General features: G+C 49.2%; 1 protein-coding gene across 13 annotated transcripts in view; it reads right to left on the bottom strand.

Annotated features, from left to right (window-relative positions):
* Positions 1 to 2274: 2274 nt before the first annotated feature.
* Positions 2275 to 24889, bottom strand: part of BCOR (BCL6 corepressor) — an 83178-nt gene continuing 60563 nt past the window's right edge. For all 13 annotated transcript variants that reach the window (XM_074603868.1, XM_074603832.1, XM_074603895.1 and 10 more), the window contains 7 exons: positions 19582 to 19910; positions 18951 to 19220; positions 13078 to 13244; positions 6210 to 6355; positions 4936 to 5013; positions 4574 to 4724; positions 2275 to 3396 (listed from right to left, as the gene is read on the bottom strand). In XM_074603868.1, the coding sequence (XP_074459969.1) occupies positions 3102 to 3396; positions 4574 to 4724; positions 4936 to 5013; positions 6210 to 6355; positions 13078 to 13244; positions 18951 to 19220; positions 19582 to 19910 (1436 nt within the window). In that variant the 3' untranslated portion in view covers positions 2275 to 3101. The remainder of the gene's footprint in view (positions 3397 to 4573; positions 4725 to 4935; positions 5014 to 6209; positions 6356 to 13077; positions 13245 to 18950; positions 19221 to 19581; positions 19911 to 24889) is intronic.

The raw sequence follows: 24889 nt of genomic DNA, 5'->3' as shown, positions 1-24889 counted from the left end.
TTCCTTGTCGGCATGCTGCCATCCCCAGGGTAACTATCCCCTGGGCCTGCCTCCTGTAAAACCTCAAGGGTTTATCAGGGAGTAGAGCGATAGGACGAGGGGTAACGGCTTCAAACTGAAAGAGGGTAGATTTAGATTAGATATTAGGAAGAAATTCTTTACTGTGAGGGTGGTGAGACACTGGAACAGGTTGCCCAGAGAAGCTGTGGATGCCCCATCCCTGGAAGCGTTCAAGGCCGGGCTGGATGGGGCTTTGAGCAGCTTGGTCTAGTGGGAGTTGTCCCTGGCCACGGCACGGGTGTTGGAGCTAGATGGTCTTTAAGATCCCTTCTAACCCAAACCATTCTATGAGACTATGGAACTACATGTGCAGCCAGCCTCTCCTGTGACAATTTCTCCCAAACTGCCCAGAAAATGGTTGGCCAAGCCAGCCAATGCTGCCCTCCTCCTTCGCTGAACCCTGCGTGCTCTCTCTCAAGCACCCTTGCACAGCAAAGTCTCTTTAAAAAAGTACATCCCAGAGATAAAATGGTTGTGTTATGTCAAGGGACAGCACTCCGATCAGGTGTTCCCGCCATGGCCCTATGTTTAGAGCTCAAGCCCCAGGGCAGGCAGACGCTTGCATTACAACAGCATGAGGCTGTTACTGTATTTGAGCATGGGTGCAAGCGCCAGCATGGAGAAGGCCCAACTGTACTCGGTGGAGCCAGTGGAAAGCTGACTAAGCGGAGACGTGTGGAGAGCACATGCTCAAGATCATTTGAGGAGGAGACGGCCAAAAGAGGAAGCCGCGTCAACCTTCTGCTTGCCTGCAGGGCACGGCAAGAAGCGAGGTGTCTGCCATGCACCCCTGGAGGTGGCACGAAGCTGATTTATGCTCAGCTCAAACCATCCAAGCACATTACGCAGCTGATCAGATAAAGGTGTCTGTAACAATTGCTTTGAATGTTCTCCCTTGCTTTAGTTTTTTGGGCCCACCTCTATTTTCAGGATAAAACCAGGCATTAAAAACAGCCGGCACTGGAGAGCAGGGACGTCTGTTTCAGTTCCTTGCAGAGCTGGAGGCTGGCATAAAATGAAACCCAGGGTGCGCATGTAAGCCGCACAGAAGACACCATCATCATCCTTATCCAAAGTCTGGTGAAAGATGTCGGTTGTTGTCTTAAGACTAAAATTTCCCTGTCCAGTGGGGAGACGGGACTTCAGCTGCCAGCAGCAGACAGCTGTCGGAGCTCTCTCTCGTCTCTTGGCTCAGCCACAAAACCACCTTAACCCCCAGAAGCAGTCCCACTGCAAGCCACACACTACAAACATTTGTCAAAAGACTCGATGGCAACACACCACAAGAAGCTCTACGTCTTTCCCTCTGGGACACCTTCAGGAATGTGGCGTCATTCTCTTGCCTTCAGGATGAGGGTAATCTGCACTGTTTCTTAAGCCCCCCCAAGAGCAAAGATTTAACCTGCAGTATGCTGTTTGTTAATCAAAGCCTCTCAGCCTCACTGCTCCAGATGGAGAAACTTTTTTCCAGATGCTTTTCTCAGATGGACCAGGTGCTCTGCTGGAGACACTTTTGGTGGATGTCCTAGCCCTCATCAGAAGAGCAGCGCAATTTAAACATCTCAGCTGAAGCGTTTGGCGATCACAGGACAAACTAGCGTTAAAAACAGACCCAAAGCAAAACTCAAAGAGTTTTGGTTCCCAGCAAGAACTTCCTTCCACAAGGGGAAGTGCAGAGCCAGACCCTCAAGAGAAGGCCTGCCCAAGCCCAGGGAGCCCAGTCTCTTAGATGCAAGGTCCCAAGCTGTGTAGAAGTGACATTCTGGTCACTGTGTCTTTAGATCCCCCTAAAGCCTGCTTATAGCTTTAATGCTCCAAATTAAAACTAAAGCATTTTCCCTGGTACTATCTTCCTCCCCTCTGCAGACACCACTGAAAAGAGAATTCAGTCGATTCAACTTAAAATGATGACAAAGGAGGGAAAATAATTGAACCTATTCACAATTCTTTAACTAAAAGGCGGCACAGAAAGAATTGTGAATACCGCTTTTAAACCTCTGTCCCACAAAAGGCACCCGCTCGATGTTTTCTTGTAACCTTGAATTCAGAAAGCCGATGCAGATTCTACCTCAGATTTCATCAGCTGCTCGCCGGCACCTGTGCCAGCTCCGCTCCGCTTCGGGAACCGCACGCGGAGCCTCCTTTCATAAACATTAATGAGTCGGAGCTCATTTCGCAACCAGGCACGGAATTAATGGGAGTCACTTTAGCCTCTTCATTTCTCAACAGTTTTATTGCCTTTAAGAAAATTTTTGTAAAATATAAATACAAAGGCAGGAGATTTACTTACAAAGTTAAAACACAGATCTCAAACATAAACACACAATTCAGAAAATTTAGTTTATGTACAGTTTCAAGCAACTTCAACATATGTTAGTTTTTCAATATTTTACAAGGTACAGAAAAAATAGTTCAAAGTCTTCTTTAAATAAAGAGCATAAAATGTTTAAACATATATAAACAATCCGGTTTGATGTGTGAAAACTAAATTTCACAGCTTTTAAATTAGGATATAAAAGTTCTTACAATTAGTTGATGCGTATGGATATGGTTTAATTTATATTACAAACTATTGAATTATATTCAATAGTGCTTACCTGGCCAAAGCAGGTAATTCTGTAAACAAAAAAACAAAAATAATATCACCAAGTGCCTTACCGAATTCTATCTCCCAAACAAGCCACACGACTTTGATCACATCACCTAGAAAAAGTCTGTTCTGTGTAATCAGTGCTTTGTATGAAACAAAGTCAATGTGTGGGTGTGTTCTTTAAAAAAAAAATGTGTTCCGAGTAATAACAAACTTATCCCAAAGCCTGTGTGCATTTAAAGAAACATTATATAACAATTTTGTAAAAACTGATTGAAGTTAAAAAAAAATTCTTCCAAAATCCATCCAACTGGAATTCAGATCTCTTATATAAAGGAAAGATATTTTCATATTTAATAGTGTCCTTTCTTTACAGAAACAATTGCATTTTGAACACATATACATAAAGAAGTAACTGTATAGAGCACTGTACATTAAATGGCCTGATGGTTCACCAGAGGATGTCGAAGGGAGGGTCCTCGTGCGGATGCAACCAGTGAAGCGAGGAGCCCAGCAAAGTCTTGAGTTCGCTTGTAAACTCTACCAAGTCCAACAGCTCTTTGCTCTCCGGGTTAAAAGCTTCAAGGTCCGTAGCGCAAGAGAACAACTGGCTGAGGGAAGTCTGTTTGTAAAACTCTGCCTCCGTGATGGTGACGACTTCCAGATTGGGGAAGTTGCAGCGGAAGATGCGAGATGACATTTTTAGCCTCTTCACCACGTCCGAGAGCAGAAGCCAGTTTCGTGGTCTGTGGAAGCAAAGGAGAAAGAGGCTCCAACAACCGACATCAAGTCATGGCCACCTTGACGCTGTGTGACAAACCCTCCCCGACCATCCCCGCGCAAATAACCCCCCTGAAATCAAGACCCAGGAGGTGCAATATAACAGATGCACAGGCGCGTATGCATTTACTCGTAATACTGCTGCCCGCAGCTTTGGGGAAGGAGGGGGATCAGGCACGCAGCGGGCACTGGAGCCTATAAACCCCAGGTTTGTAAGCACGCGTGTGGGTCAGCGGCCATCCCGACCACTGCTCACACGGTTAAAGGTTCACCAGGCTGAGCCCAACTCCCATTTAGCAAGTTAGGAGATGGCCTAGAGTTATAATCAGAAATCTCAGCACCGCTGACTTCCAGAGATGCCAGTATTAAATACAAGTCAGCAGAGGGGTTTCTTCGCAGATTAAGAATACAACTTTTTAATGCAATCTTTGCATTTGCCCGCTTCAGAGAACTTAAGTTATACCCATCACCCAAATAATAAGAACACGCTAAAACCCACACTCCTGCATGATTAATATTTAATACTATTTTTCCCACAGCTGTCATCAAAACTGATGCAAATGACAAATGGCAGCTGTTTATGAAGCTAATTTATATCTTGAATAGAACAGATAATAAAATTTTCCAGGTCTTTGTTTATTATTAAGTATCATAGTATCTTCTGCAAGATGTTTATTTCTTTGATATGATTCAGGGCTTTAAACCAGTTTTGCTGCAAATTCTAGAAGAGCAGTAACAGTGTCATTTCGTCATCCACAAACACGTGTCCACTCAGCAAAACAAAAAAGCCCATTAAATAAAGAACACCTAGAAACATGATATCCAAATTTAAGCGCTTGAAGCACTTGTATTTTGGGGTGTTAGACCAAGATGCCTGCCTGGGATGAGGGAAGGAATCTATCTACGTACAAATATCATTCATTCAGCTCAGGAGTACGGCACTCAAAACACAGCCCTGACACGACAGCTTTTCCCCCTCTTTACCTCCCATGAGCTTATTTCTAAAAAGCCCAACAGTTACAAGTACTGCTCTCTCATTTACGTTAGATAAATGCAAACGCATTTCCCCCTAGACACAAACTGCTGCCACCCCAAGCAGATCGTCTCAGCTATTTTTACCCCAAACCCTGTATTTGTTCTTACCCCTGAGAGAGACACACTTGAATGTTGTAACACGGCAAGGGAGGCTCATCCGAAAATTCAAATTCAAACACATCACTAAAGCCGTCTTCATCTTCATCACCTGGGCCAGGAGGATTTGCCAAGATGTCAAATCCAGACTCATCTTTCGGATCTAAATAAAATTGAATAAAGGTGCCAAGTCAGCATTGAAGAGAGACTGTTGCAGGTCTTGCTTTTTCTTCCAATAACGTGATCTGTAAATAAAATCAGTTCGCTTCCCTCCTCACTTCCTCCACCATAAAAACAAAACAGCCCCCACCCCCACGTGCCGCATGTTTTGAAAGTCTCCGCATACAAAGAAATAAAGGGTAACATTTGCTCACCGCACACAGAGCTGCCATAGAAATCCCAGTACAAACCAGGGTCATCAACACTTCGACCTTGCAGGTCAGTTAAATACTCTGGAGAGGAAAAAACAACAACAAAAACATACTGATGAGAACAAAAAGCTGGCAAGTTTAGCAGACCGTGTGTCATGCAGCCTCACTATGCATCCTCCATACCTTCCATCAAAAAAACCCACACCGAATTCCTGAGGCACCTGCTACAAACAACAGCATATACACACCACTCTCGCAAATATTCCTGGAATTCGCTTTTCTCCTGCATTCTTTCTCCCATCACATCAAATAATGACCCGCCACATCAAATAATCACGCAAGGTCTAACAGGGACACAACCTTAAGCTTCAGAAACCGAGAGGGACGTTTTATTTTTGGGAAAGATAGGATGTACCACACTTTTTGGCCCGCACAGTTATTGTGGACGCCAACTTGGGGGTGAAACAGTGGCCCCAAAGAAACCGATGGAAAGGGTTTTTCCACACAGATAACATTCAGAGGGCGCAATTCTTTTCTACAGATATAATTTGGGAGATTTTCTAGTTGAGTTGACGAAAAGATACCGGGGCTCAGGATGATAAGAAGTCCAAGATACTGGACTTTACTGGAGTCCTGGTACACCTATGCGCTTTCTACACTGCACCATTTAAAGAGGTAAGTGGGTGAGTACTTAAACTCATTGACTGTGAACACTGCAAACGTTTTCAGAGGTAAGTTACTAGGGAATGCAAGGCTCTTTATCCAAAACAAACAGGAAAAAACCTAAAACCCTGTTAGAACATGGACATGTTTTAAGACAAGAGCCTTTAATATAGTTTTACAGCATTTCAGATACAAAATGAGGCAGAACTTGCAAAAAGACAAGTACTAGAAAGACAAAAAGTAAGACCATGGGAAAACATGACTCTGTTTAACAAACAGCTATTCCATTTGGCAACTTTCTTATTTTCATTTCAAGCAGAAAACGGAAGGCACCGAAACAGCCTGCTGACCTCCTACCTAACTACCAAATCTGATAGTGGCATAATCCTTATGACTTATTAAGAGTTTCAATTAGAAGGAGCCCCCATGCATGGCTACGCTTCTCAGCTGCAGCCGCTGGGGTTTTTGCGGGCAGAGAGGGAGCTCCTGCCACCTACCCTAACGCTCCTCGGCATGGAGCCATCCCCGGCAGGCAGGGGGGACTTTGGGGGGGCCAGCGAACCTCCCCCCATTTGCCACAACCAGCAAAGCCCCACGCCAACGTGGCTACGGACCTGTGAGGAAGGTCTCCATGAGCTCACTGTGGGTCATTTTCACGATGGTCCTCCCAGAGTAGGTCGCGAGCGTTGGATCAGCACCGTAAGACAGTAACAGGCGGACAATTTCCAAGTGATCGTTTTCGACCGCGTCATGGATTGGTCTAGGGGGAAATAAGAAAACGATCACAGCGTTACACTTTGACTCAACAGTATTATGCAAATGCGTCTGACAAGAAACTTCTGACTTCAGATCAAAGTTATTTATAGCAAATAACGCTATTAATACAGCTGCCAGTCATCTTATTGTCTGTTTTACTTGCGCATCATCCCCTCCCCTCTTGTCTTTTCACAGTCAGACTGCTCGGGGCAGATATTTCTGCTGCGTCTATTCGTTGCCGTACATATTTCAAGGGCCAGTAAAATAATTACACCGCTGTAACAGAAAGCAAGGAGTTTGCGTAAAGCCTCACAAACATAATTTTGCTGCAAGTCACTCTACCGTTCCAAATCTCTGCCAATTTAACAGCGTGTTGTGGAGTAAGGGCTCATTCAGCCTGCCTCTGGGCAAGCACGGAAATCAGTTACCCAAAGCTCCTAAATTATGTACACAGACGTAAGTTATGAAAATTTGCTAGGAATTAAACTTCCGCGCGATATCCTCTTTAAACAGTACTTGCGAATATATTTGCAGCACAATACAACCCTTATACTCGGAGAATAGAAAAACATGTTATTTAAGTTTAGTCCACCCAGAAATTAACACATTTTACGCGGCGTGAGCAATCTATACAAGCTCAGACATAGATTTTGTGAGCCTACAGAAGGATTATTCATTAATACACATGCCTGCAATTCCGGGTTTAGAATTCCTCATCGCTAATTACAAATTGCATTAACTTTTGCCTTTAAAATTGATTATACGTAACGGGGAGTTGTCTGGAAGCAGAACATATTACCCTTCAGACTAATGAAGATGTGTTAAAAATCCCATCTTTTCCTTAGAGAGCGATGAGCAGGGAATTGAAAGGGGAGTCAAATTCGAAGGCCAGCGATGGTGGCACTTCAACTCAACTCCACCTACACTCCTCCTCCTTCAGGCTCTCAACACCGCCGCCCCCCAACAAGACTTTCAAGCTCTCAAACAGATATATTAAAAGGTAAGAGAAGTAAGAAAGGACTTTAGCTGAAACTCCCTCCTGCAAGGAGGCCACATCCCAACACTCCTTCTGCCGCACACGGTGATGTCCCCTCTATGCCACCACCAATTTGGTACGGAATGGCATCCACAGGAGCTCAGGGCAGAGGGGAGGATCAAACCAGCCGGAAGAGGAAAGCACACCACTCTTTTCCCATCCATCACATAGCACTGCCGGTGGGAGGAGGACTCTGGTCCCTCTCAATAAGAAATATGTTCCAGGTATGTTTATTCCAAGTCCTTTCCAGTAGGCTGTGATTTAGGGCGATTAACATCTGTCACAAGTGAAGCCCTGTGGCTTGCCCCCATCTTGCTGGAAAGCTGTATGCAGTTTTGGTTTTGACATATGCATGCTACACTGACATGAGAAGATGCACTTGGAGAGTTTGAGGCTCATTCCCTACGGATAGAGGGCTCGTCCCGCCCTGCCTGCCTCCTGCACACCCCAGGCCACCAAGACAGCAGTCAAGGAGGTGATCCTCAAGCTGCTGAGCACAGTCCTCAACCCAGCTCCTGCCACCCCTCAGACCCCCAGGCACCAGAGAGCACAACACCTGCAGACCTTCAAAGCCTGATGTGCTGCTCTTTGGAAAGCCACGTGCTGATTTTAAGACTAGAGAGGAACCAGCGCATCCAGGATCCGGCCAGTGCTAAGCATCCCAGGCGATACAATGCAAGAGGTAGCAAATAACAGGGGTGCTGAGGGGGAGGCTGAAGAAGTATCGGGTGTTTCTGGCTGTCAGCAAGCATCCAAGGCCCGAGCTGCCGGGTCATGACACCCCGAGCATCTACAGCGGGAAAGGTCAGCCTTACTGCAAACCCTCCTGTCCCCCACCGGGCACGCCGCATCCCTGGCTGCAAGTCTGGCAACAGGCAGCGGGGACAGATGAGAGTTACAGCTGCCGCCAAATGCTGGGGACGCTATTTCTCCCCCACTCCCTCACTTCACTGGAGTCTTTAATTTCGAACTGTTTTCCATTTTATTTTAGAATTAGCATTTTCTGGTTCAGGGGGGTGGGGGGTGGAAAGAGTTGTGGGTTTATTGGTTTGTGGGTTTTCTCATTTGTTTTTTTTTTTTTGGTTTGTTTTTTTTTTTTTAAGCTGACTTACCTAAGTGGCTTTTGAAGCAGTAATGAATTCAAGATGATCCCTTAACTTATTAAAAACAGCATCTAAATCACCGCCCAGCGTTTCAATCGATTTAACGACACCCGGCCGAGTTTATTAAAGGGCGCCTGGGCATTCCCCGGGAAGGAAAAAAATCACAGCGCACGGGCTGTAACCCCGGGATGGGACCCCCTCTCCCTTCCTACGGGTCACCCAGCCCAGCGCGGTGGCGCAGAAAGGGGCAGGGGCAGTGGGGCAGGCAGGGGGGGCAGGCAGACTCGTCTTTGTCGCCTGCCAGAGCACAGAGAGGCTGCCCCGGGCACAAGAGGGGACTTTATAGAGGCATAGGGAAGGAAAGACGCAGTAAAGCCATGCGGAAGGAGGAACAATAAATAGAAGGAAGTGAAGGAACGAAAGAAAACACTGGCGGGGGGGGGGGGGGGGGGGGGGGGCGGAGATTCCCCATAGATAAGGCAGGGGGAAAAAGGCAGTAACAGAGCGCTGACAGACTATTATTGGCTAGCACAGCCTCTTGGCAAGCTCACGAGAGGGACCATGCAAAGGCACAGCTACACGTTTGCTTCGCCCACCAGGGCCGGCAGAGGAGGGAGTATGTTTCAGTCTTGGCAGAGCTTAGCCATCTTCTTTGTAGGATGCAGAAGCGACTAGTGGAGACGGCAACTTTTTCAGATGTGAAAAAAAGATCCCTGGGAGTCCTCTCCCGGGCTGCTTTGCCCATATAATCTTTTCCGCCCTGCGCATCGTGGAAATAAATACTCTCTATCCCTAATGGTACAGTTAACAGTGGTACAGCTCATTTCTAAAACAAACCCTTCGAAAGGCCCCAGAAGGATCCGGGGACATTTGAGAGCTGCAATATCCTACAGGAGACACGCATCTCAACCCTCTCTTGTGTACTGTTGAATTCTTCCTACTATTTTTACCGCTACTAGAGTTAGGAAAACATTTCACTGGGGGTTTATCATTCCACCACCAAAATTATAAACTATTTAGACCAGTCAGGGTTTGCTCTCAGCCTTTCAGGCACCATCAGCATTTCCCTCACGGCAATAAGAGGTCTCGTAACTCGCTGAGCAATGCCGTATCTCGGGGTTTTATTTTTGCTTCCATCTACTCCATTATGCAACGCTGCCCCACGGAAGAGGCCAGGCACAAGTTGCAGGAGGGCAGCGACGCCGGCTGCCTCTTCTTTAACGCAATTAGCTGCCGGAGGGTACCGCTCTGCCAAGACCAGCTGAAAGGCCGCAGGAAGAGAGCCATCTTGGCATGGTCCTCCCAGGGAAAAAATAAAAAAAAGGCTGAGCTCATCAGCCGCCAGCGAGAAGGATAAAGCAAAACTGGCTGCGGAGAGCAGATCGGGCGAACGAACTCTCTGAAGCAACGGAGAGGCCTCGCTAACAGGCAGGAGATGCCTGTATTTTTAGCATGCGGCTTTGTTTTTAAAGCAGCGCCGGGTTCAGCCAGGGCATGCTGCCGAGGTAAGAGGAGAAGAACAAGGAGATAAGGCCAAAGACACCGGCGACCATCCTTGCCAATGTCAAGCGCAGGTCATCAAACGCCCCTTGTCGAGCTACCCGGGTCCTGTCAGGGAAGAAAAGCCCTCACCTCTTAAGTACAGTCTATTATTATTTATAGGTAAGACGATTAAGAGCCCTTAGTGACTGTGGCACCTCTGAGACAGGTCTTAAAGATCTCGCCCCGTTCTACAATAATCTTTGATTAGCCACTAATTCAGCTGCAGAATGCTGTGTATTCAGGGTCTGCAGGCGCTGCATTTGGAGAGCCATCACCAGCATGGAGTTTCAGGGGAAAAACACAGAAGACAGGCCATATTTAGCCTGGCCAGACAGATGTGCTGCGACTAGGGCAGACAGAGGGACATGGCGCGCTGCTGGCAGCAGTACGTGTGCAGGCAGGGTGAAGGGAAGGACTGCCCCACACCTACACCCCTAAAACGCCGTCACCTCCTCGTCCTGCCACTGCAGTAGGGCACTTCTGATAGTATCAGAAACCAGAGGCTAAAAGCCTACCTCACCTTATCTACTGAACTCAGGACAGACTGGCTGTGTAGGTACATTAAAGGCAACACCAAAGCAAGTGGCTCAGGTCTTTGCTTCACTTTCAGAACTTAAACGCACGCACGCAAAACCGCCACATCGATCTGAGCACCTGCACTTCTAACAGGACTGAACAGCGAGACGCACCGACTTGGCAGAACTTTCCGACATCCTTCCCGTTCGGATGGACATGTTGTTCAGACTGAAGCCATACCCTCACACTTGCCACAACTTTTCAGAGAGTGTCCTCCCAAAAAAGCTGACCGCAGAGGCGGCAGGCAGCAAGTAACGCAGACTGAAGTGTCAGGCGGCTGGGATCCAAGTGACACCCCAGGCTGCCACGCTGATGAACACGGCGTACGCGGTTACATCACAGCCTGTGCACAGTTACATCACTCCTCTATGTGGATTTACGTTAACTGGCTGTACAGAACTAAACACTTCCACTGTTATTGTCTGGAGACTTGAGAGCCTCCAGCACAACCAGAAATGTCTTTGGCTACTGGGCTTGTGAGGTGGCAGAGGGGGCTATACAGTGTAGTTTAAAAAGCAAGGAAGGGGGAGAAGTCTTTGATGGTAGATTTGTTTGGTTTTGGTTTAAGATTTTAATATCTTTCCAAAGGGTGACAACGTTCAGGAATTTTAATTTAAAAAGCAACACAGTTTGAAGAAGACTGACACTTCTTTCCTCCTAAAAGCTAAAGGAGAAAAACTTACTGAAGGTTCAGCAAAGAAACAGGATTTGTCTTGTGAATGTCGTGATTTACTCCACAGCGACCAAGAAGTCTGGCCCCACCAAAAGGCCGGTGATAACACCGATCAGAAGTTTCTTACAGAAACTTCTGCTGTCTGTCCTGCCCAACTCAAGGCAGCTTGACCCTCTTTCATCTGTGTATTAAATGCGTTTTGGATTCACGCTGTCTGTTGGGCAGCTTTTCAAATGAAAAACAAGTCTGCCATCAGAAAAGAAAGGGAAACTTCTGACATTACTGTCTATGATCAGACCACTATCATTTTCATTTCTAAAATGCGTTTTCCCCAAAACAACTTTTCAGGGTACACAAGCCAAGTTTCATCCCTGAAAATCAGCTCCATCTGGGAATCGATATCAAATGTGGACTCTGAACTGGCGGGTGATTAAGACTGGTCAGAAACTTCCTGGGGTTAATTTTCTATAGAGGTTATTCCAGCAAGTGACACAAAAATAATTTAGGATTCTTTTTATGGCGAGTGGCCGCTGTTGCATAGGTCATCTATTAAAGCTGAAGACAGCAGAAAATGCAGGGCTGTTTGTAAGCCTAGAGAGCTCAGACTTCTTACAAAGAAGTGGGAGATGGAGAAGGAATCTGACAATCCAGCCAGAATTTCAATCTTTCTCCAGAAACGTCTCCTTTGGGCCGTGATGGGCCGGTAACAACTGACCATCATGAACCTCTAATGGACCATCCTAACCGGCCCTCTTGGGACTATTGTTTTCCCCGACTCCTCCCTTCCCAAGTTAATAAATAAAGAGCTCAAAAACAAAAGAGGCAGACTCTTAGTTATGGTAATTTTATCTCCCTGGCTATTTGGATGGTGATAGTGAACGCGATAAACCATTTAAGATAACAAGCTGCAGGAGCCTGGCAGAATACAAAGCGACCCATCCCCAGAATGCATAGACTGGATAACGTTCTGCATATGCTGAGGAAATGTTATCCCAAGGTCAGCCCCGCAGAGGTGGTCAAAGAGGTACTTTAGGAGATGCATAAGAAGTTTAAAAAGGTGTGGAGCAGCATTTCGGGCTCCACAAAGCCAAAAAAAAAAAAAAAAAGACGAAGAAAAGCTACGGGAACTAAGCACACCTACTATTTTGTGAAGGAAACTAAAAAAGCCAAATTCGAGATAAACAAAAGTAACTCCGAAATAATCAAATGAGCGGATAGAATTTAACAGTTCAGCAAAACAACATTTTCACGTAGCGTATACAGGACTCGCACACCCAGTCGCCGCCAAACGCTGGAAGTGCTCTTCCATTAACCCCGCTAACGAGGCAAAGCCCGCTCCAGTGGCACAACCCAAAGGACCCGGAGCGCCCAAGAGCAGGGCTGCAGCTCAGGTACCGCTCCTTCCTGCCCTGCAGCTGGGAATTCCACAAACTCTTTAATAAAAACCAAAACAAACCAAAACAAACGTATTAAAATTCCCAGAGGAAAAAAAAAATAATAAAATAACGATGGCTGAACTCCAGTCACACCAAAAGTGTACCCCCACCGCTTCATTAACCGGAGAGCGGAGGAGGAGGTCACCCAGTCCTGCATTCTCCTGCTCAAGGACCAGCAATGAGGAGGCCACCATGTGTCACCCACTTTGGGGGTCTCATGCAGGATGGGGGGGGAGGGGGTGGTCCAAGAGGAGGATAAAGAAGCAAGGGATTGCTTTCTCCCGCCACCATGGCCAAAGAAACCGCTGCCCAGTGGTGGTGACCACCCCGATGTCGGGCCGGGGGGGGGTTGCTGCTAACCTGGTTCCATCCTGAGCGCTGCAGTTGACGTCAGCCCCGTACTCAAGGAGATGCCGCACGATGCTCAGCCAGCCCCTGGCGCACGCCTCGTGCAGGGCACAGTAACCCGCGTTGTCACGATGATTCACATCACACACCTTGTTTTCCAAACAATACAGAACCACTTCCTGGAAGGAGGAGGAAAAACAGATACACCGAGTTATTTCTTGCTGCGGAGACGCACAGATTTCTTCTTCCTTCTTGAAAAGGAAGGGGGAAAAAAGGCAAAAACACAAAATCCCCACGATATGCCCATGTTACTCTCTTCGAAATGGGTCCGTCAAAAGGAAAAGAAAAGGGGGAGCCACTGAAAGTCGTGCTTATTCAGGAGACAGAGCAGAGAGCACGACTTCCCACGAGCAGACTAGCTTAGGCGAAGCAGCACCGAGAGCTCCACGTCCCGCAGGGACCTTCCTGCAGCCCCCAACACGCCAGGAATCGTCACAGAGGGGGAACATGCAACTTTCGCAGACAAAACTCACTGCGTTCCATTTCTCAAAACTTCCACGTGTACAGCTAGCAGGAAGGTTTTTACTCTTACAGCTGCATTTTTTAGCAGAAAATTCTGCAAACACAACAGCAGCACAGCCGACGTCAGTTTGATTTTAGAAAGAAAAAGCGCATGACCCGAAACAAAACACATTTAAGACACACAAAGGACGGTTTGCTACCGGCAAACAACAACAACAACAACAAAAAAAAGCCCGGCTCCATCAAGATTGAGGAAATCCCATTTTCACCCACCCTGGTTTTCTGCATGCAGAACTAAAGCCAGGCGCCAGGTTCCAGTAACGAGCCCGGTGCCGTGGGAAGCCATGTGAATTTAACACAATTCATCTTGCAGTCAAATATACCACGGTCGAGAGCCTAGGCCAGACTCAGCTCTACGCTGCCGTGCGGCCTTGAAACAATGACTGCTCCATCACTCAACCAAAAATTTAGGATGGTGCGAGTCGTTCTCTATTTGTGTCAGATGCAAAAGAAAAAAGAAAAAGAAAACAACACCCAAACACATTTCTAAGTGATGCTGCATGTATAAAATAGCCCCCACGTTCTCAGATTAGCGGCAAGCCATTAATTTTGCATTTGCTCCTCTCGGAAGGCTTGAGCGACATCCTCACAAAGCGGGATGGAGGTGTGGAGGGGGCGAGTGCTTGCTTTGCCAAAAACAAGAGAATAAAACAACCGCCGGGTGCGATGCATTTATTCTTCCCATTTCAAAATCTACCGGAAAGCCCGCAATAATCTGTGCTCTGGGTATTACCTGACCCGAGAGCTGGTATCCAGGATACAGCATGAAGCTGCTCTTTTAGCAGGCCCTCGCTAACCAGGCTAAAGCGAGGGAGCTAATGAGCTGCCCGTCCCAGGCGCCAGAGCACCCCCATCATCTGCTCCCGGGATGGAGCGGTCCGCCACCTACACCTGATGCGCCCACCGCTTTAACCGGGGATCCCCGCAGTCCCGCCTCTCGCCGAACAGGGCCTCTTCATGTGCCTGCTCATCAGCCCAAAGGCCAAAAATCGCTCCCAAACGGCTGCTCTTTACCCTGCGCTCGGCTCCAGCCCTGTCAGAAAGGGCTGTGCAAAATTATACCCTGGAGGTATGAATTTTCCTTCAAAACCAGACCACCCCGCCAGGCAAATTAGCAGATGGATATAGGCAGCAGAAGCAGCTGCCGTTCTCGGCTCCACTTTTAGCATGCAGTTACCATTTAAAATAGATTCAGCAACTCAAAATAAAGACCTTTCATCTATTTTTGTAAATAGGAAAGGATCGTCCTAGGGTGGAATACCTGCTACTGGACAAAAAGGCTAATTTTGTCGGGCAATTCTGTGTTAAGAGGCTATAAGAAGAATGTCATTAACCACAAAATGTAACCATAAAGACCATAAAACTCTACATTGTTAATTAATTAAATGCCTCATTAACTTTTTTTAACATGATTTATTCAATTTACAAAAAAATTAGCCATCACTGCCGAATACAGGAACACGTGGTGGCACAAACACACTTTTGGTTTCATAAGCATCTCTCGCTAACGTTAGAGAAAGGCTGCGAAAGTGCCACCAGGCAATTTAATGTCTGTTCAGGTGCTCTATTCAAACCAGCAATCTGAAAATCACTCGCAGTTAATCCAAAGAGTCAAGCGAGCAGGAAAAGTCCACGATCTGTGCCACCGCTGCTTCTGCTGCCTGCAGTTTGTTACCCCAACTGCGAACAGCCAGCGTTAAGAGGTGCGTGCAAACACGCACACTCCATCCTCATCTACGAAGAGGTGCCCTTCCCTTTCGTCTCTCCCACCCGTGCTCTGCAGCAGCTCCTGCCCCTTTTCCAAGGGACGGGGTCAGCATCCCCCTGGGCATCCCTCATGCCCTGGGTATCCCCCATGCCCTGGGCACACGTGCTGCCACCAAGAAGCACTACTTCCCTCCATCCAACCCCGAAACACAGCCCGTAGGCAAGCCCAGTTGTAACGCTTCCCCATAACACCCTGCCAAACCCCACAAGTGATGCTCGTCCCCCGGCGGGGTGTGGGAGCCCCAGGGGAACTGCACAAGGGCAGGATGATGCTCAGGAGCTCCTGCTCCCATGCCACCAGGGACACCGGGCCAGACCTTCATGTGAGGCATCATCCCCAGGGCAAACCCTCTCCCCCTGCCTGGATAAAGCCTGTCTCCATGAGTGTTTGAAGCCCCTGGAAACAAACACCATCTTTCCCCTACCACACACCGCACATTCCTCTGATTTCACTGCCTTCCCAGGCAGGACTTAATCCCAAATTCACCAGAGAACTTTCCACATCCAGACACACACACCAAAAAGCAACAAGCAGCACAAAGACAGCCAGTGTTTCCTCTCCCATCAAATTCATTACGCAAGCCTTCTGTAATTTTTTTCCCCAAAAGACTTTACGCTCCCTATAATTCCCCCTTCACGAAAAGTAAATTACAGTTTTAAGACTACTATTATCTCAAGTCATTTGTTTCAAATGGGGAAAACAGAATGGATTTGAGAGCACCCGTACACTGGGATGGGTTGCTAACATCCCGATGAAGCACAGCCTGGCGCAAGAAGCCTGGCGAAGGAAAGGCAGAGCTTCCCACCGGCTTCGGCAGGGTCTTCCTCAGACCATATGGATTTCCAGAGCCAAAGACCATTTGCCGCACTGTCTTTAAGTAGCCTTGCTGGTTGCGGCCCTGCAATTTATCTGGCCAGACACAAGCCGCATTTGTCCTTCCAGACACAAGCCGCATTCGTCCTTCAACATTTCACTCTCACGTCAGCTTTTACACACAAAATCCTAACTCTGTGTGTCTGTGTCCCTCCCTGCAACTATCTGAGGTGCATCCATACTGTGCAATTAAGAGTGGGGCAGAGACACCTGAGCGAGCAGCATCTGGGCTCCCCACGGGTCCAAGAGCGATATATACAGCTCGCCGGCATCTCTGCGTGCCAAAGCAGCTCTGGGTTTGGGGTGGGATCTCTGCACAGCCGCAGGGCATCCCTCCTGCACAGGCAGGCAGGCTGCCAAGGGCAGGCACGAACTCAACTGGCCTCAGGGCAGAGATGCTGGTGCTGCTCTGCCCCATACAGCATCCCTGATGCCATCAGGGCTCGCTGCTGCTCTGCCCCATACAGCATCCCTGCCACCATCAGGGCTCGCCGGTGCCTCACGGCTGCCAGCCACTTCCAGCCCCCAGTCCTGCACCAGCACTCGGCGTCCCTTCGCAAGCCACGGCCCCAGTGGTGCAGACTCATTTGCCTCTTCTGCTGTCGGGCTGGCGAGGGGCCACAGGGCTGCTGGCTGTCACCGCAGCAGCGACAAGAAGCCCCCCATGCGCCCATGAGCATCCAGCGCTGCCACTTCAGCATCGGTCCCTGGCCACTGCGCTGCAGCCATCAAAGCAAACAAAAGGGAATTGCAGCGGCCACAGGTCACAAACCAGCAAATTACCTTGACCCACGGAGATTTTTTTTTCTTTTCTTAAATAGAGGAACTTGTAACTTCTTGATCACTCTAATTTTTCTGGAGGCAGAGGGAATTCAGCTTTCTAAGAAATGCAGTAGTCTGGTCACTAGCAAGAAAAACAACACAGCTACAGAGCTTCCATGGCTGACCAAACTATCACAGCTCACCACAGGCCAAATGAAGCCCCAACCAGGCGTCGTGGCCACCCACCGCTCCAGTCCTTGAAAAACATGTCCGATGCCGGACCCCAGTGCCAGCTGGGGCACGCAGACCAGGCTCTCACCCTGTCTCACTGGGCTCTCCTGCCCTGCTCTCCACCTCAACACCAGCCAAACCATCAAGTCAAAACATCGGAATATTTAACCCTATTAAAAACGTGGTGTTTGCTTGATCTTTTGGGTGCATTCAAGTCAGAAAATCCCTGATCCGCTGATGATTGGAACATAGGGTTACCCCAGGTCCCCGACGTTGGTGGGCCTGGGCATCCATAGCTTTCTGCAACCAGCCTGCTACGGGTCAGTGCTGCAGACGGCTCCGGAGAGCCCTTGGCCCCTGCTTGAGCAAGACCCTCAGCCCATCACTGTTTCAGGGATGCTCCCATTGAGACCACGCAGAGAGCCCAAGCATCCCACAGCAGCCAGCTATGTGCCAGCAGCGCTCGCCCCGACAGACACCGCGCACAAGAGGAAAACACAACACCAACAGCTCGGAGCACATGCTACCACACATTTTGATTTTAGATGCGCAGGAAACCTTAGGTGCGTAGGAAATTAAATCACTTAAATTACGGAGATTACCATAGCAACGTTGTAACAACCACTTCTCCTCCTCCTAGCTAGAGCTGGAGTGCCCTGGGGTTAGAAGAAGCCTTTGTCTAGGGTAAACAAAACCTTTCCAACAAACCCCGCCTTCCAGAGCTGGAGAAGGCCTCTCTCCGCACGAGGTTCCTCAGCTATACAAAGGGCATTTCCAGGTTTCTACAAGCTCCTGAGGCTGGGCAGGCCCCACCTGGGCCTGGGAAGGGCTGATGCCACCTTCCATCACGGGGCTCGAGCCCAGCTCTGAGGTCCAAGAGGTCCTCTCACCACCAAGGCGAACCCTGCAACCACGGCATAGCCAGCCGTCGCTTGCTGCAACGAAGCACCTCTTCGCCAGATCTGCAGTTGAGCAACGACGACGCTCAATATACCTCCGTGCCCATATTTCCCCCAATAAAAGCGTGCTTCAAAACAGCAGAGCGAGGGGATTCATCGGTTTCTGATTTTTGTAGCAACAGGGGGGCCGTTTCATTAGACAACATTGTTCCAGCTCCGCCGAGCGGCTCCAGACTCCCGAGCATAAAAGCAGGCAGAGTGCTCCTACGATGCATCTGATCATGCAAGAGGACACTCCAAGCGCTACATCCTGTGTCACATACCAGATACTCCTTGGAGAAAAGAACCAAAAATAAAACCCTTCTCCTAAACTACGCGTTCGTCACAAAATAACAAAAAGCAAAAATCGTACAGCTCGTTAAAGATCACCATAAAGACGACGACTTTAAAAAAAGACATTCATTCTGTTTGCAGATGGCTTGTATTTAAACGGAAGCGAGGGTTACCAATAAAACTCTACCCTCTGCTCATTCCGGCAGGATGCTGCGTGCCCAGCATCCCCGCCAGCTGTGGGGACCCGTTCCCGCAGCGACCTGCCCCCAGACCCCCGCGCCCTGGGGGACAGGAATGCAGCATGGGATCGGGGCCGGGGGGACACCCTGCAAATCTCTCAAAAATTTCCATCTATGAAACTGGAAAGCGGGTTTTAACGTTTGGAGTAAAACCCCAGCCACCGTCCGTCGCGGGGTGAGGAGGGGAGGGACCCTCACCTCGTAGCCCAGGCGTGCCGCCCGCTGCAGCAGCGTTTCCCCCGCGTTCTTGTTGACGATGAGCCTGCGCGCCTCGGGGGGCATGGGCCGGCTGGGGGTGGTCTCCTGAGGGGGGCTTGCCACCGGCAGCTGGGGGGGCTGCGAGACGGGGAGCGAGGTGGGAGTCTGCTGCAGGCGATCGTACGGCTTCTGCTCGTAGGGCTTGGCTGGCGAGGAGTCGCCGTCCGAAGTAGGCTCTGGTCGCTTCCTGACCTTCCTCGTTACCGTCACCTGTCAAAACCATTGTTGTGGGTTGGTTTGGGGTTGGTTTTTTTGCCCATCCTCCTTTTTACAATACAGCGATGGGACTATATTTTGCCAGCAAAGAATTACGCTTTTTCTACTCTTATTTAATTTTTTAAGGAAGACCTGCTAACAGCTTTTAAATGCAAGATACCTCCCTCCCCCCCGCCCCCCCCAAGAGCACCTTTAACTCGGATTAGGAAAAGCAAATGCGAAATGTGCAAAGCATCCACGGACGAATTTGAATGCAATTCCCCGCTACCCGGCATGCACGACAGCGCGTTGGTTTTAAGCAGGCTGGCTCTGCCTTCCAAGAGGCTGGTGGACAATTAAGTCTAAATAAAGATACCTTATCTTCAGCATTTTCGATATCTGTGGTGTCATCCCCTGTCAGAGATGACCTCCTTCTCCTCTCCTGCAGTGCCAAGTGTTTTGTTTTACACTGACGTTTCCCTGATGGCTTCTCACACTCGCTGTATTTCTGCAGCAGAGATGCATGTTGGAAATCCTCCTCTTCGTCTGTGTACAGCCCATCTGTCTTCCGGCTTTCTTTAATTTTCTGCTGTTTGGCAGCCAACCTCGAGGCTGGAGTACAGCTTGGCTGAGCCTGCCTTTTGCTGTTTGCATTGCTGGATGAAAGGCTCTTCATGTGCGGAGACACTGGGAATACGGGCAAGCCTAAATGGGAAGGAAAGGCATTACACATCGCATGGTGTGTTAAAAGGAAAACACATTGCTAGCACTTAACACAAGCTCCTCGACTGCTTAAGAGACCTACCAATTACGTTTTCAAATCATTAATATTTCAAGCGTTCCACATTCAAATTGTGAATAGCATCGTGCCAGTTAATGTTACGTTAACAGTTATTAACGCTCCGATAAAAAAAATCCCTACATTAAATGCCCCGTGCCGGGTGCCGGGGCAAGGCAAAGGCTGTGCTATGCCATGCCATGCCATGCCGGATGGGTGCTGCTACAGACCCGGCCACCACCGGCAGAGCAGGAAGCCACCACCACACCCACTTCGCCGGGAGGGAAAAAAAAAACTCGCCTCCTTACCTGGAACTGCTTTATCTGAAGGGGAACCAACTCCTCTGGCAGCCTGGGCCCAGCCGGGCTTGCCCACCGTGGGCTAGTTGTGGTCGCAGGGCAGACAAATGGATGGCGGAGGGAGGAGGGGGAAAGCAAGAGAGGTGGGAGCACGGATGAGGACAGCGGGACAGCACAGGGGGAATGTTGAGCTTAGGCCCAGGATGGCAGTAAGACTGGGAACATCTCCCTGGCAGCATTTTTACTCGAAAAGCAAAGCAAGAGAGGAAAGGCTACTCAAGGAGCCGTCCCTACAGAAGCCCTGTGCAAACTATCAGAAAGCACAGGGATTTTGCAGGAAAAAGCAGTTGGCTGTGTTTTCCCAAGGACTACGTCCAGAAGCGAGTCTTTCTGCGAGACCGAAAAGCCCTGGGACATCGGGTATCTCAGGGCAGTGCTTGGCCACCAGCAGCGGGATGCTGGCAGGGCTGGGTTTTCTCCAGAGGCTGGCTCTAACAAGCCGGATCCCACAATCTGGGCCACATGCAAAAAGCATGGTTACCTTTTTTTTTTTTTAAAGTCAGAGTGCAGGCAGGTTTACAACAAAACAAGGACAGGAAAGCTGACTTTTTATAGTCTGAATTTCCCTTGGGAAGAGAATTGAGGTGACCTCAGAACCAACTCCTCTGCAGAAAAATTAAAGGTGGCTGGAAAGGAAGGGACACTTCAGCCAAACAATACCACACCACGGAGGGAAGGTGCGGAAAAAAACCCCTGAGCACTTGAAAGAGGCTCCTTTGCTCCAAGAAGTCTCTGAAGTGATGCTACTTTCAGAAAGGAAGAGATGGCAGGAGCAAATAAGGCAGCCGCTCAGAGAAGAGAGACCTTTATTTAAAGAGACTCGATGCAGAGCCAGCCGGTAAAAAAGAAAATAAAATCCAGAATCCTCTTGGTGGGCAACTTCGCACTTTTGTCTTCCTTTAAATAGATCTGTGAAAGCAACTTGCAGAAGGCTTTCTAGATTAAAGATGAAAACAGAAATCCCTCAGTTCTTTCAAGATGCTTTCTAGAAAAAGATGCATACCGCGGCTTGCCAAGCAGATGTCAAGGAATTTACGGGACACACGATGTGCAGATTGTTCAGCAAAAATCCAGTAAGTTTTTTAGGCTTTGCAATCCTGAAGGAAGGCGCCTAGTCATAGGCTGAGCCTACAGATGCAAGGCTCTTTCCAACTCCGCAGACAGCAGAGGAGGAAAGTAAGGAGTGTTTAATTCTCTTGTTCCCAACTAACCTAATTGGAGTAGCACATGTGAAAAGCCCAATTCCAATACAGGAGTTATCATCATTATCTACTTAATCACTTACTAAAAAAAATTGTGAAGATGGAAAGCAGCAGCGATGAGGTCTGGTGAGGGCAAAGGAAAGCAAGAAACTGCTGCACGGAGAAAAACTAGAATAGAAAGAAAGAAACCTCACAGGTCTGGAGAAGAGCAGAAATACGAAAGAATGGAGGGAAAAAAAACCACAGGAAGAAAAGCCTATCTCAAAGAACTGCAGGCTTTCCCATGCAGGGATGCCAAAGCATTAAAAGCAGAAGTTTAATCACCACAGAAGAAGCCTACTCCAGCCTGCAAGCTCCACGTAAACTCTGTGCTCCGCTTTGACCCTCCACAGTGGTGTGGTGACAGCAGGCGCCAGGCTAAACATGCGCCGCAGCTAAGAGACGGAGAGTGGCAACGCTATGCCCAGGAGCTTTGGGATCAATAACGTTGCAAGAGGCCAGCGCTATCCAGAAAAAGCCAAGCATCAGCTTGGGAAATGCAAGACACACACAGGCAGCCGAAAAAAAAAAAAAAAAAAAAAACAACGAAAAAAGGCAAGCGATTAATCCTGGAATCCCACCCCTTCACTGTATAACTGAAGGGAGAAGAAAAACAAGAATGAGCAGGAATATCCCCAAATATCCATGAAAAAAAACCAACTAAACCAAAATCCCAAAAAAACCCAAGGCCTCCGACTGATGTGGGTTGTGGCGAGTCTGACTCGGAGCAGGACCTGCCTCCCTTCCCGCGGGAGCGGGCTGCAGAGAGGTCCGCAGGGAAAAGCAGCTGCTGCCGCGTCACCTGAACGCTGGCTTCGTCAGCTCCCACCCCAGCAGCTGCCTCCTCCTGCCTGCCAAGCCAGCCGCCGCCGTGCTGCCTGCAGCCCGAGGGGCAGGCAGCGGCTTTCCCGGTGGGAGAGAGCCTCCCGGCTCCTCTCCTCAGGGCTTTCATTTCTGCGTTGCCTGGGTTTTCTCCTCTCTGCAATAACCTCCCGGTGCTGCGACTCCCCGGGGAGACCATCGGAAGAGCTGCCTACTGCAGCGCCGGCAGGTTATTACTCAGCTGGGATCCCAGTGGGGACCATGGCTCCCGCGTCGGCCACGGGTCCAGGCGAGCAGCACGATGCCCCGGGGTTGCCAGCATCCCCGTGCTCACGCACCACCCCAGAGAGCCAGCACAGGCAATGTCACCTCGCAAACGGCATGAGGCAGGGACTGAGATTATTTTGGGCAAGCCGCATCCCAGCTCTCGTGGTTCTGACCCGCAAGTGAGGCGACAGCCAGAAAAATCACCAGGGGAACATTTCCAGCAGCCACCGCCTGGTCACCAGCCAGCAGGCACCGACAAGGGACAGAGGGGTGACAGCAGCCCCGTGCTTGCTTGCAATGCCAATGCATGACTTCTCCCACACTAAAATCCCAGGCTGAACATGACTGGAACAACAAACCCAGAAGTCAGCACCCTCTGTCTTCCCAGAGATTTGCGGGCACAGGCGGCAAATCGTCCTGCTGTTAGACTAAGGCTTCACGGGCGCAGGGGCAGACCCCGATGTCCTGTTACAGCCCGCTTCTGGGGATACGGCCAGCTGCCCAGCAGCAGAGACCACCATGTTCGCAGGCAGTGCTTGGGCACGGGGAACAGCCATTCCCAGCCCCAGAGCAAAAAAAAGCTGCAAGCGACACGGTATATTCTCATATTCACAATATCTGCTTGTTTAAGAAAAGTTTGAGGACTAGTGCCGGGCAAGAAAGACAAGCTGGAAGTCTCTGTCCCCATGCGACTGTCACGCAGAGGATGCTCTGTCGCACAACGGGAAAAAACGTCCTCCTCCTGGTCAACTGCGAAAAAGGGGATTCAAAGGTTTACACTTCAGTGGGGCTGGAGGAGTGTCAGCAAAATGATCTGAACGATCTCCGGTGCCTTGCACAATGAATGGCAAGGCATAATTCAGTCAGGTTTGTGATTTTACAGCGGCTTCCAAAACCAAGAAGTTTTTCATAGCCATAGGGCGACTGAGTCTGAATGCCTTCGGGAACGGTGCATAAATCAGGAGCCACTCTTTTTCTTTCCCGAGGTCACGTGTTAAGAGAAGCCCGTCACTGCCACAGGAGGCATTGCAGGGGAAAGCGAGAGCATCCTTACACAATGCGGCTTCTTGTTAGTGACCCTCGTTTAATCTCTACAAGGTATCTCTTTCTGAAAGTACAAAGGGGAGCAGGTGATGGGCAGGGATGTTTGAGCCGATACCACGCTCGCCAAGGCAGCACATAAAGCAAGGGAGTAAGAGTCAAAGCTCCTTTTAAAACTAAGTTTTGATCTCCTGCTCCACAAAACCTGTTGGAGAACCTTCCCCATCAATAAGCATCAAAGTTTGGGGTTTTCTGCCCTCAGATAGTCCTACCAAGGGGAAGGATGGGTGAGGAGCTTTAGGACACAAGGGAAGCCGGTATTTTCGCCTGTGACCATTTTGGAGATGCTACCGAGGAAAACTTTCACTGGTGTGGGATGACTTGCACTCGGTCCTCTCCACGGCATGAGACAAGAGGATCCACTCTCCTCATGCTTCTCCCTTTTGAGGTGATCTCAGCTAAACTACAGGACAGGCCAGCTGGAGGGTGAAATGCTACCAGTTTGATGAAGCTGACAGGTCTGTGAAAGAGGAAGGAGCCCAAATGTCCAACTCAGAGCTCTCCCTCCCAGGAACAGCCTTTCCTCAAAACAGGCAGAGGACTTGGAGGGGTAAGAAGAGGAGAAGAAGGAAGAAAAGAAAGGTATCTGCAACCTTGTACTTGAAAAAAGTATACGTCTCCCTGCTGTGCCCAGAGGAGATGGGGATTCACGAAGAAGTGCAGGAGATGCAGGAGGGGGACCGGCCACGTGGGCTGCGTGCCGCCGTCCCCACCATCCTCCAACCAAACTATGGCAGTAAATGTCACAGGGAAGGGAGAAAGCAGCAGGGGAGACAATCTGCCCGCGGGCTGAGGAGAGTGGTGACCAGCGAGTGTCCTGTCCATCCAAAGGAAAAATTGGCGTATTGCCTCCACAGGTTCTCCTCCAGGATAGGGAATGGGCAGAAAAGGGGAAGACGATGGGGAAAAGGAGGAAGCGGAGTGAGGGGGAACAAAGCAGCAAAAAACAAGTCAAGGAAAGCTGATGCGCTTTGAGCAAGCGGCCCCTTAGGACAGAGACACTGGGAAGATCTGCACCAAGGGGCTGGGGAATGGGGCCACAGGGGTTTACAGGACATGCCCGCGATGAACCAGCACGGCATCCTCTTAGGGAGGAGGATGAGCCTTGCTCTTGCG

This window comes from Larus michahellis, chromosome 1, assembly GCF_964199755.1.
Source record: "Larus michahellis chromosome 1, bLarMic1.1, whole genome shotgun sequence".
NCBI lineage: Eukaryota > Metazoa > Chordata > Aves > Charadriiformes > Laridae > Larus > Larus michahellis.
This window is presented reverse-complemented; position numbering and strand designations above follow the sequence as displayed.